Here is an 11,743-nt window from a genome sequence, read left to right as displayed (position 1 = left end):
CAAAAGGGCTAGAAGTAATTAGTCTGGATATTTTATGTGACAGTGACGGTGTGCGTGTAGTTTATAATTAGAATGATTGTTCAGGGTTAACAAGGCTGTGCTTCACTGTCAACATAAACTTACTTCATTTGAAATGCAGCCCATACACTGCACTTACCATTAATTCAATGACCATTTGGGGGGAACTTAATAAATAGAATGCCAAATAAAATCACAGTTACCTTGTTATCTTAGTATATTGTGTCTCAGAACAATATCCTGAGAACAACTGATGTGTTGATAAAACCAAATACTGATCCTTAACTATGAAATATTAAGGGAAAAGGCATTTGTATCATTTCTTTACTATGCAACTCAGATGTGGGGTTTTGTTCTCATTATTCATCTACTCATTTCAACAAACATTTTTTTTTAGGCTTTCTTATGTACGTGGGCTACTAGATAATTACAAAGATAATTAAGACAGTCTTTACCCTTAAAGATCTTACAATCTGGCAATTTCAATAAAAGCCCCCATAACCATAAAATGATACAATAAGAAAGTAGTGTAAAGACATGTTTTGGATACACTGGGAGCACTGAAGTTGTGCACCCAGCCCAGCCTACAGAGGAGCTGGGGAAACACTAAACAAAGTGAACAGTCAGGGAAAGTTTACTAGAGGGGGCAACATAAGGGCTGAGGATTTAAGGACAAGTGTAACTTCACCACTCCAAAAAGATAAGGGATATTTTCATCAGAATAAATAGCACATACAACATATGAAACAATAAGTCTCCAGCATTTAGCAGACGGTCCTGATACAGAGTAAGTCCTCATTATTTATTACCTACATCAATGAACCATTCTGTTCTAGTTGTAGTCATGGGGAAGAAATGATAATGAACTGAATTAGAACAATGATGGAGGCAGATGTCTCCATCTATGTCTATGTTTTAGACATAGATAAGCAAAATGAAACTGGTAGGACTTGGTGATTGGAGGGGAAGAAGTGGAAATAGTTAAGGATCACTCTAAGATCTCTGAATTAGATGAATTCTTGGACAGCTGTTATCTTTGTAAAATAGAAATAAACAGGGACGATTTCAAAGGGAATGATGACTAAGTGCATTTTGGATATAATGAGTTTGGGGTATTTTTTAAGTGTATATGTCCAGCAGGTGGATGGATAGATAGGTATGTTGCTCTCATTACACACTGACTCTGAAGCAGAGACCATTAGCATATATGTAATAGATTTAAAACATAAGCACAGATAAACTCAGGGAAGTATTTTACAGAGAGAAGGACTGAGGACTACAGAAGAAGGGGAGATGACCGACTGCTGTAAAAGCAGCATGCAATTTTAGTCAGGTAAGTACTAAGTGCACTGGATTTCACCATCAACTCATCCCTGATGCTTTAAGCTGGCGGTCGGGTAGAACACAGAACTACTATTCATTGAAGAATGACAGAGAGGATGGAAGAAGAGGTAAATGGCTAAATGGCTTCATATTGTGTAGCCTTTCTATAGCTCATCCAAGAAAACAAAAACAAACTAGGAATGTAAGAACCGAGTGCAGTAGTGCTCTGGGCACGTGGCATTGGTGGAGGGGCATCCACTGTGAAGTCAGCAGAGATTCGCTGGGCTTGCAAATAAAAATGGTTGTAATTCCCCAAAGAATTTTCTAAGACCAGCTCTGTGAAACAGAAGTGTTATTGGATGTCCGATTAAAAGAAACAAAGATTCCCTATAGGCAACCTTAAGGGCATGTAACATTTGCTCTCAATCATAAGAATTGATAGTGAAAATGTATTCTACATGGAGCATGACATGTCATAACACACCATTTGGCGATTTGAAAAACATCAAATACATAAATCGGTGTCCAAAAAGAACTGTGCAAAACAGGCAGTATATGGACAAGAAATCTGTGGGCAGCTCTGTGACTCCAGCACTAATTTGTCCACAAACAGGGCAATACATTCATAATTTATTAAAAGATAACACTTAAAATCATTTCAGGGGCTTTAGATCAGATAATTTGATGATGTATGCATCTGTCCTGTTTGTCAGTAAAATGACCCCATGTTCTTTAAGAAATACAATTTAAGGGGCGCCTGGGTGGCTCAGTCGTTAAGCGTCTGCCTTCGGCTCAGGTCATGATCCCAGGGTCCTGGGATCGAGCCCCACATTGGGCTCCCTGCTCAGTGGGAGGCCTGCTTCTCGCTCTCCCACTCCCCCTGCTTGTGTTCCCTCTCGCACTGTCTCTCTCTCTCTGTCAAATAAATGAATAAAATCTTAAAAAAAAAAATACAATTTAATAAGATTTCAGAGTTAGTGTCTTCATCAACTAGCTTTTTGAAGTATTTATTTGCAACAAATCATGTAAATATTTTCAAATCTGCATATGTATAGAATGTTAATTTTAAAATTTCATATGGAATTTTTGCCCAGTAGTTAGGAATATGGTTGTTTTTTGTAAGAGTTATTTACTTGAGAGAGAGAGAGAGCACCCACGAGCGAGGGGAGGGGCAGAGAGAGAGGGAGAGAAGCAGACTCCCTGCTGAGCATGGAGCTCCACCTGGGGCTCCATCTCATGACCCTGAGATCATGACCTGAGTGGAAATCAAGAGTCACACGCTTAACCAACTGCACCACCCAGTTACCCCTCGGTAGTTAGGAATATGTATTTGAGAATGAAGAACCACTGACTCATTTATCCATTCGAAAATGCATTATTTATTATTCACTAATTGTCAAGGTACTATAAGAGAGGCTGTAAAGATAATAAAATGACATGTTATCTACTGTCTTATGATCTGATTATGATCTGACGGGAAAACAGTGCAAAAAAAATTCATAGGGAAAGCTAAAATGAGGCAAGGAATTGTGGGAGATCAAAAGGACATCAAGAGGGGAACCAGAGGAACAATGAAAACATGTTTTAAATGACACACAAATACAAAATACTAAAAGAACTGGGTGGGCTGATAGAATTTATTTTGCCTTTGCAAGGCACACCGTTGTGGACATTTGTTAATTGTGCCCCCAGCATCAATACAGGCCGTTCTCAGCCATGGGTTTGGGTGGAGCTGTACATAGGCAGTTCCAGGGATAGGCCGTTTGGCTTATGGATAACGTATGTACTCATAAAGATTGGTTCAGGAATGGATACATGGTGAAGAGATGGCTGTTAGGACTCTGGGGGGCAGAAAGGCTTTTTCTTGTCTAGGCACTTCATAACAAGACTCTCCTTTTAAGTGGACAAGGGTGAGAAAGGATGAAGCCCTAGGAGCCGTTTGCAGCCATCTTTCATGAATGAGCAAAGAGCCTGCCTCAAAAGGGAATTAGCACTGAAGAGGCATAGCTGAAAAATGGAAAGACTGAGCCCTGGTAATATTGTTGAGCCCTGAATGAAGTCGTGCTTCATGGTTATGTGAGCAAATTCCTTTTATTCTCACCAGATTAAGTTGTATGATCTGTATCTTGCAACCTAGAGAAGCCTAACAACTATTTAAAAAATATAGATGAAACTTAGGGGAATGCATTTCTTTGAACTCCTCTTCTCCTCCTCCCCAAAATAACCAGCATGTCCAGTATCAACATAAACATCTCAAATGATGGGAAGAACTATAAAACATATCCAATCTCATGTTACATGCAGAGATGTGACACAAAATAACTTTTTAAAGCAAATCTGGATGTAAATGCCTTGCAAATAAAGTGAGGACTTACTTTACCATTCTAAGGTAGAACATTGTGGCCCCACTTTCATATAATTTTGTCTACTGTGAGCGCAGAGAACCTGAGAAGAAATGAATACATGCTAGATTAAGGTAAGGGTCGAGCCCTGAGGACGCTTTTTTTTAAATTTTTTTATTATTATTATTATGTTATGTTAATCACCATACATCACATCATTAGTTTTTGATGTAGTGTTCCATGATTCATTGTTTGCGTATAACACCCAGTGCTCCATGCAGAATGTGCCCTCTTTAATACCCATCACCAGGCTAACCCACCCTCCCACCCCCCTCCCCTCTAGAACCCTCAGTTTGTTTTTCAGAGTCCATCCTCTCTCATGGTTCATCTCCCCATGAGGAGGCTTTTTAAAACAAGAGACACAATGAATGAAACTTAACTTGATGTGAAATGACACTGACTCTAAAGTATGAAGATCAAATGAAAATTGAAAGAGGCAGATAATCTATTCAGTGTATAAATGATACTCAATTATCAAATGTTTGGAAATTATTTGTAATAATACATTTTATTAAGCTCTTAATTAGATTTGTCATTATATTTAAAAAGTAAATGTCTGTAAGACTGCACATACAGTGGGGCACCTGGGTGGCTCGGTTGGTTGAGCATCTGCCTTCGGCTCAGTTCATGATCCCAGAGTCCTGGGATTGAGCCCCGCATGGGGCTCCCTGCTCCTCGGGGAGCCTGCTTCTCCCTCTCCCTCTGCCTGTCGCTCCCCCTGCTTGTGCTGTCAAATAAATAAATAAAATCTTAAAAAAAAAAAATGCACATACAGGTAACATGTCAACAGTACAAAACATCTTTCTCAGCCTAAGTGCCCAAAGGCCTTAACTGAAAAGGAAGATTTTTTTTTTTAAGATTTATTTTCTTATTTGAGAGAGAGAGATAGAGAGAGCATGAGCGGTAGGGGCAGAGGGAGAGAATCTCCGGCAGACTCCACGCTCAGCACGGAGTGGGACGCAGAGCCCCATCTCACAACCCTGGGCTCATGACCTGAGCTGAAACCAAGAGTCAACCAAGAGTCGCTTAACTGACTGAGCCATCCAGGTGCCCCTGAAAAGGAGGATTTTTAAACCTGGGAATGGAGGTAATATGGAAAGTTTCTGGTTAATTCAGTGATCTATTTTACCAAGTGCTTTGAAAACCATTTCTAGGGGCGCCTGGGTGGCTCAGTCGTTAAGCGTCTGCCTTCGGCTCAGGTCATGATCCCAGGGTCCTGGGATCGGATGAGCCCCGCATCGGGCTCCCTGCTGGGTGGGAAGCCTGCTTCTCCCTCTCCCACTCCCCCTGCTTGTGTTCCCTCTCTCGCTGTGTCTCTCAAATAAATAAAAATCTTAAAAAAAAAAAAACCCACCACATTTCTAGATCTTTTTTAAAAAAGTATTGTTTTTAAGTTTTGAAATAATTAGATTCACAAAAAGTTGCAAGAATAGATATAGAGAGGTTCCCTTTACCCAGTTTTCCCCAATGGTTACATCTTAAATACTTACAATACCAAAACCAGGAACTTGACATGGCAACAAGGTGTATATAGTCCTACATCTTATCACATGTGTAGACTTGTGTGACCATCATTATCAGAATACAGAACTATTTTATTAACACAAAGATTTCCCTTGCTCTGCTGTGTACATTCACACCCACCCCCTTATCCACCAATACAAAAGTTTTGTAACTCTGTTGTAAGGTGAGTATTTATTTCCTATTTGTATCTGGCTAATCTCTTTCAAAATGCTGTCCCCACCCTTTGAATTAATGTCATGAATAAGTCCTCATCCTCAATTTTTTAAAACAATGCAATCAATCTGATCTTCCAGACTAATTTCCCTTATTCCAGAATTTGGTTTGGGAAAAAGCACACAAATACATCTAATTTGTGGTGGATTCCCTTCTCCAGTTTGGTCCCACCTTTTCATAGCTTTTCCTAAAGTCCCTCCTTAGTTTTCCTTGTTTTAAACTCTTTTCTCACATCACTGAGGAATCTCAAGATCCTGATAAGTAATTTATTATTCCAACAGAAAGGAAATCGATTTCCAAAATAGGATTCCAATTTATTAATTCGCTATGAGGTTTATAATGGACCAATAGGGTCAGTTCAATCACCACCTACTAAGAAAATTCCAAATACCCACTTTTCACCACCGAAAACAAAATGGAATACTTAAAATTTAGGCCCAAAGATTAGAAATGGCCCACTCCTCCGCGTCCCCGCATCTTGCTGGAGTTTCATTAGCCGCCTAAAAAGTCCATTTTATTTCCGCAGTCCGGGTCGGAGGCCCGAGGCCCCAAGCCGGCCTCCCAGCGCGCAGCCCGGGACCCGCGCCCCGGCGCCCAGGCCCGCGTGGCCGCCCCGCCGGGGCCCTGCGTTGGGCGCTCCGCCTCTCCGGGCCGGCAGCGGCCATGGCGGCCACGCAGATCTCAGCGCGGGCGCTCGCCGGGCTCGGAAGGCTACCTCAAGCCACCCGGCCACCAAAACCTCTCTGGGTCGTAGGAGGGTTCCGACAGCACCTCAGCTTAACTCTCTCCTCCGCTGCTGAGGAAGACCGCAGAGGCTCTGTGCCCCGCTCGCAAGGCGGACTAGAGAGAACGACGAGGCGTCCGGTGAGCGAAGAGTTAACAACGGCCGAGCGGCGGATCGTGGACCTGCACGCGGGAGCGTGCGCGGTGAGGCCTCTCCCGCCTGCCCGGCCAGGCCCCTCCTGCCTGCCCGGCCCCGCCCCCGCCTCGCCCGGCCCCGCCCCCGCCTCGCCCGGCCCCGCCCCGCCCCACCCAACCCAACCCGGGCCCGGCCCTGGGATCCGTGCGCCTGCGCGCCCCCGGCGGACGGCGAGGTCGCTGGAGGTCCGCGCAGTCCTTCCTCTGGCTTTGGACAAGCACGTGGACTTACCCTTCCGACCCTTTCGCTTGAAAACTGGCCAGTTCCTTATTATGGGCAAAGAGTTAACGTATATTTGTATTAAGTGTGGGTCCCTTCTGACCAGCGTCCAAGCTAAACTCTGGTCGCAGTTTGGGACCCATCATGACTGCGTGTGTGGGTGTTCGTGTGTTGGGGGGCGGGGGTTAAGGCATTGGTGGAGGAGGTAGACAGGAGCTGAGAAGTCACAGGAAAAATGGGCTCTGTATTTATCTGTATTATCAGTTAAACACTTTGCCATGTGTTACTAGCCAATGATACTAATAATGCAAAATTTTTTAAAAAGATTAATTTTTGCTACTATCCTTTCGTCTTTTCTTTACACCTTAACAGAGCACAATTGTAAAGGAAACTAATATCAGGCGTTTACATTCTTCCCAATCTTGAGCTATGTTTTCTTCTGTTTGGAGGATTTGACAATCACTTATTAGTGCCAATATCACAACTTATCATCTCCCGCTCACAGTTTCTAACACCTCAGACTACATAAGTTTAAAGGGAGCAGGTTTATATTTTTATTATCTTGAGAGAGCAAAGGAGTTCTAGCGTGAAGATACAAAAACAATGTAAAAGTAACCTATTTAATACTCTGTGTGTGACCAGTACTTGATGTCTGGTGTAGAGTTACCTGGTGTTGCTTGAACTAAGGGACTAGAGAAGAAAACCTTGAAGATTTTCTAAAATTGACTTTTTCCCCCCCACTGCCAGTTAGTAAGGCCCTGGGAATCCACTGTTTAGCTCATTCAAGTGTTGAAACTTCTGCATAAAGATTCATCAGGAAATGACTGGCAGCTTTTGATTGATCTTGTTTATAGTCCATTAAAAATCACCATATAAATATGGTAAATATAAGCAAAAGTTTCATTCTTTTTAGAGTAAAGAGCAGTGGCTTGTAAAGACAGGTCAGTCAGCCTGGGAAAGGAGCAGGACTTTTTCTCACTTAGGAAATCATCCAGGTTTCATCATTGAGTGTCAGTATCACAGGTGAAATGGCTGTCCAGGAGACCAAAAGTAAATCCCAAAACAACTTTGTTGTTTTTCTTTTCAACAAATCAGAACTCCCCTCTCAATGGTCCTTTTCCCACACCTCCAGGCAGATGGGTCTCTTTCTCCTGGTGCTGATCTGCATGACCAAACATCTTATGTTTTCCAGCCACTGGACGCACTCCTGTCACATCTATGTCTGTTGCCACTGTTACCTGAGGCTCCTTTACTGAGGACAGATTAAGTTTGTGTGGGCAGCCAACAAGCTCGAAGTTTCAAAATCAACACAGAAAGCAGGAGAGCAGGCGCAAATGCAGGAGCAATCTGTTTGTTAGGCTTATGTGCTAGATAATTGCCCTCAGAAGACCCCCAGAAACTATGAAAAGTGCAAAGTGAAAAGAAGACTGCTAACAGAGCTCCCAGTGTCTTTTTGTTTTTCTTCCAAGTCTTCAAACACAGGTTTCATAAATAGAGAAGTGAGGTTTTGACAATTGGTCATTCTAAAGTAGTGTTTAGTGCTTCTGGTTTCATGTAATCTGCTTCTGTGGTCCCAATAGATTTGAGAGGCCCTATAGACTGGCCTTGAGACTTGCTTGCTGGATTTCTGCTGCGGGGGTCTGGCTTGGCTGGAATACCTTAAGAGTAGACCTAGACTTGCGCTCTCTGTGCCTTTTTGCTTCATGCTTTATTCATGGCTAAATTCTCAACCAGATTAAAATATTTAGCCATTAAGGAAGACACTCTGAAGAAGTAACTTGTGGCACATACAAAAACATGTTAGAAGACATTTCCATGTCACACATATTTTAATGTAGAAGTTTATACAAGAGTGATGCAGAGTTACTTCATGGTAAAAGGGTTATATAAAAAGCCCAAGAAAAAAGTTCCTCTACAAAATCTCGAGGATAAATAATATCACCCACATGACCCAAATCCATAGAATAGGCTGCATTATTTCCTTTGCCTTCACACAGGGTACTTGGGATACTTTTTAAAAACCATGTTTGAATGTCAGTAAGAGTATGCTTCCTTGACATCTGAAGTGGTGTAGTAAAAGTTTCTTTTGATCAAACTTGTGAAAGCAGTGAGTGTTAATATGTTAAAACAATACTTTTTTCACGTAAAAACAGAACTAACAACCCTCCCCAAAAAAGAAAATAGTGTAAAATGTGCAATGGAGTAACACATCATGAAGGTAAAGAAAAGTGTTCAATAATAGCAAGGTAATACTTTTCTGTAAGGACTGTTGGTTTTGATTAGCACCTTTTCTGTAAGTTTAAATCATTATCCACATATTTTAAGTACTGAAATTGCAACTGCAACTTCTGAGTGAAAGTTTATTTTCAGCCTCTTAAGCTCTTAAAGTCATCTAAATCACCTGTTATTAAACTTGTTCCCTAGAAACCGAATGAAAAATACCTGAGCAGTGGCTCCATAGTTATTGGGTATAGAGGAGTTCTTGTTTTTCCATCAACTTCTCATTTTTCTCAAACTGTATATTTTCTCCTTATGTCACATAAAGTTGGATTGTATATAATGTTGGAATGCATTCAGTCTTCAATTGCAAGTGCCACCAAAATTGCTGGGAAGAAGTTTAATATTGTTCAAAGAAAAATTTTGCAGTGTTTTAGGAGTAGAAATTATGGTGAGGAGCTATGGTGAATATTGAGATTAATGAATTGTTTTATTTCATTATTCTTCAGGCTGGCCAGTTACACTACGTGGATCCAGCTACTGGCTATACCGTGCTCACACAGCTCGCCCACTTGCAGAGAGGTAAATGCTGCGGCTCTGCCTGCAGACACGTGAGTAGCAAATTCTCGCATTACCGCAGCAGTTTTCGGTGCTTCCGTAACTTCGTAAATACCTATTATTTGAAAAACAAGTCAAATAAAAAAGCTAAATAGACCTGGAGTGCACTTTTCACAAGCCACTTTAGCCAAGGACAATGAAGTCCTTAGGACCAACATAGGACCTTTAAAGTTAATGGCATTTGGTAACATTTCACTGTGAACATCAGTCCCTTGAAATGCTGTGATTTGGAATTCATGGGAGTTCTTTATTACAAGGAAACTTTTCACGAGGTTTCAAATAAGTCACGTTCACTAGGCAAGTACAAAGAGGGCAGGAAAAGAAATCCAGCATATTGCAAACTAGTTCGCAAACAGTTTTTTTGTCTTCATTATTAGCCGAACAAATAGAAATTTGACCAGCATTGTGAAGTGGGTTTCCTTTAGATACTAATGATTCCCCCCACCCCCACCCTTTTTCCCCTCCTTCGGTCCTTCCCTCCCTTCCTTTCTTTTCTTCTTCCCTCCCTTCTCTCTCTCCTCTCATTCTTTCTGTGGCTGTTTCGTATTCTATCTTAAAAATAACCATGAAGCTACCTACCCCAAACTTAGTGCTGTACATTTCCTAAAATGTGTATTTCAGTGAATACATCTGTGCTCACTGATTAAGATGAACTAATCCCTCCCTATGCTGAGCAAGAAAAATAAATGGGACTGGATTTGTCACTATAACTTTTTAAAAGCATACTAATAAGGTAAATTGTTACATGTTAAGATTATAAACAGGTAACAACCTCTATTTACAGACCACTTCGACTTTATGTTTGGGAGCAAGAAGGTATTATTTCCTGTAACTGACCCACTTTACAATTAAGGACTAAACCCTAAATGCATATATTGGCTGGAGCCAGTATTGAAAAATTAAGCCTTCACTTTTATGTATGTTCCTACCTGTGTCATTAGCTGTTTCTAATCAAATGCATTAAGAGCTTTGCATAAATTGAGGACTTGAGAATTTTCTAAGAGTGAGTTTTTGACAGTAGAATTCTTAAAGTTAGAAGGATGCATTTAGGAAGTGATTCTTGGACCCTAATTAGGACCATTTGCCAGAGGTTGCCATTATTCTCCTCCTAATCTGCAGGACCCAGTAGATCAAATGATCTATATATAACATGATTAGAAGTCTCCTTTTCCACCATGAGAAGTGTTGTACTTTTTCAAGATGCCTGTGAAATAATTCAATAATAGTTTTGTTTTATTTCTTCTGCAGTGTCCATATGGTCAAGTCAATGTTAAAGATCCATCTCAAAGGAAGAAATTCAATTCATATTTTTATGTTTGACAACAGTTTCCTCTCCTAATTGAGCCTGTATTAAAAAAAAAATACCCTAATCCAGAATTGCTGTCTGTGCTGTTAGTCCTTGAGCACTAGTTTAATCATAAGTACATATATTAAAAGAACATCAATAAAATGAAAAAGCTAGCAAATGTTTGCGTGTTTCTGAAGTGGCACATTGATAGTTATTTTCCTTTCTTTTTGCTTCATTATCAGACACATATGTTGAAGAAAGAAAATAATGACTGCCATTAAATAAATAGTAGCAACCGGGTCACATTAGTAGCTCTTGATTTTTCCTATAGCCTCCGTTCTCCTACTGTTTTCTCCTCCGTGTTAGCAACCCAAGGGAGGTTGCTGGCAAATAGAAGAGTTTGAATACATTCTTCATTTTATTTATATCTTGAGCTATAAGAAGATTGATATAATGCTATATTGTGCAGCATATGAGTGCCCAAGAAGTGCCATTCTGCATCAAGAAATGCTCTCATCTTCCATCTGTTCTCTCAATAAAAACTCTAAATCATTCTGACTTGGAGGTCAGGCCACTTAAGATGCCTCTGATTAGACCATTCTCACTTCTCTCCCCCACAGCTTCCTTCTCCATGTCTTACGGCACTTCCCAGGCAAATCTATCTTAGGACGTTTTATTATCTTTAAACCCATTCCATTCACTGCAGTGACACCTTTGGGCATCAGTATCCAACCCAGGTTAGGAGCTCAAGGGACTATTGTTCCTATACTTTCTTCCCTGCTTCCCTCTGAGGACAATGGCTCCAGAAAGCCTTTTCCTTGCCAGTGGAGGCTGTTGAGTAAAATGAGGCTGCTGACTATCAGCCTCTTCTCCCAACAGAATCTGAAAGGTTCTCAAACATCTCAGAGGGCTTCCTTAGTCTCTGTGGCCTGAATAAGAGTTTTAGAGATCTGAAGCAACCAAAAAGATCCTGGTACCTTCTCACACATTCGATTTAAAGTA

General features: G+C 41.0%; 1 protein-coding gene across 2 annotated transcripts; it reads left to right on the top strand.

Annotated features, from left to right (window-relative positions):
* Positions 1–5,146: 5,146 nt before the first annotated feature.
* Positions 5,147–10,919, top strand: C10H1orf53 (chromosome 10 C1orf53 homolog). 2 transcript variants are annotated; one of them, XM_027612429.2, is made up of 3 exons: positions 5,147–6,407; positions 9,345–9,446; positions 10,702–10,919. In XM_027612429.2, exons 1-3 carry the CDS (start codon positions 6,144–6,146, stop codon positions 10,771–10,773), a joined length of 438 nt encoding a protein of 145 aa, XP_027468230.1. In that variant the 5' UTR covers positions 5,147–6,143; the 3' UTR covers positions 10,774–10,919. The 2 variants fall into 2 exon arrangements, with proteins under 2 accessions (XP_027468230.1, XP_027468231.1); XM_027612430.2 differs by having other exon boundaries at positions 5,149–6,344.
* The last annotated feature ends 824 nt before the right edge of the window (positions 10,920–11,743 follow it).

Source organism: Zalophus californianus, chromosome 10 (assembly GCF_009762305.2).
Source record: "Zalophus californianus isolate mZalCal1 chromosome 10, mZalCal1.pri.v2, whole genome shotgun sequence".
Classification (NCBI taxonomy): Eukaryota; Metazoa; Chordata; class Mammalia; order Carnivora; family Otariidae; genus Zalophus; species Zalophus californianus.
The sequence above is the reverse complement of the archived record's forward strand: the minus strand, read 5'-3'. Positions and strand labels throughout refer to the sequence as shown.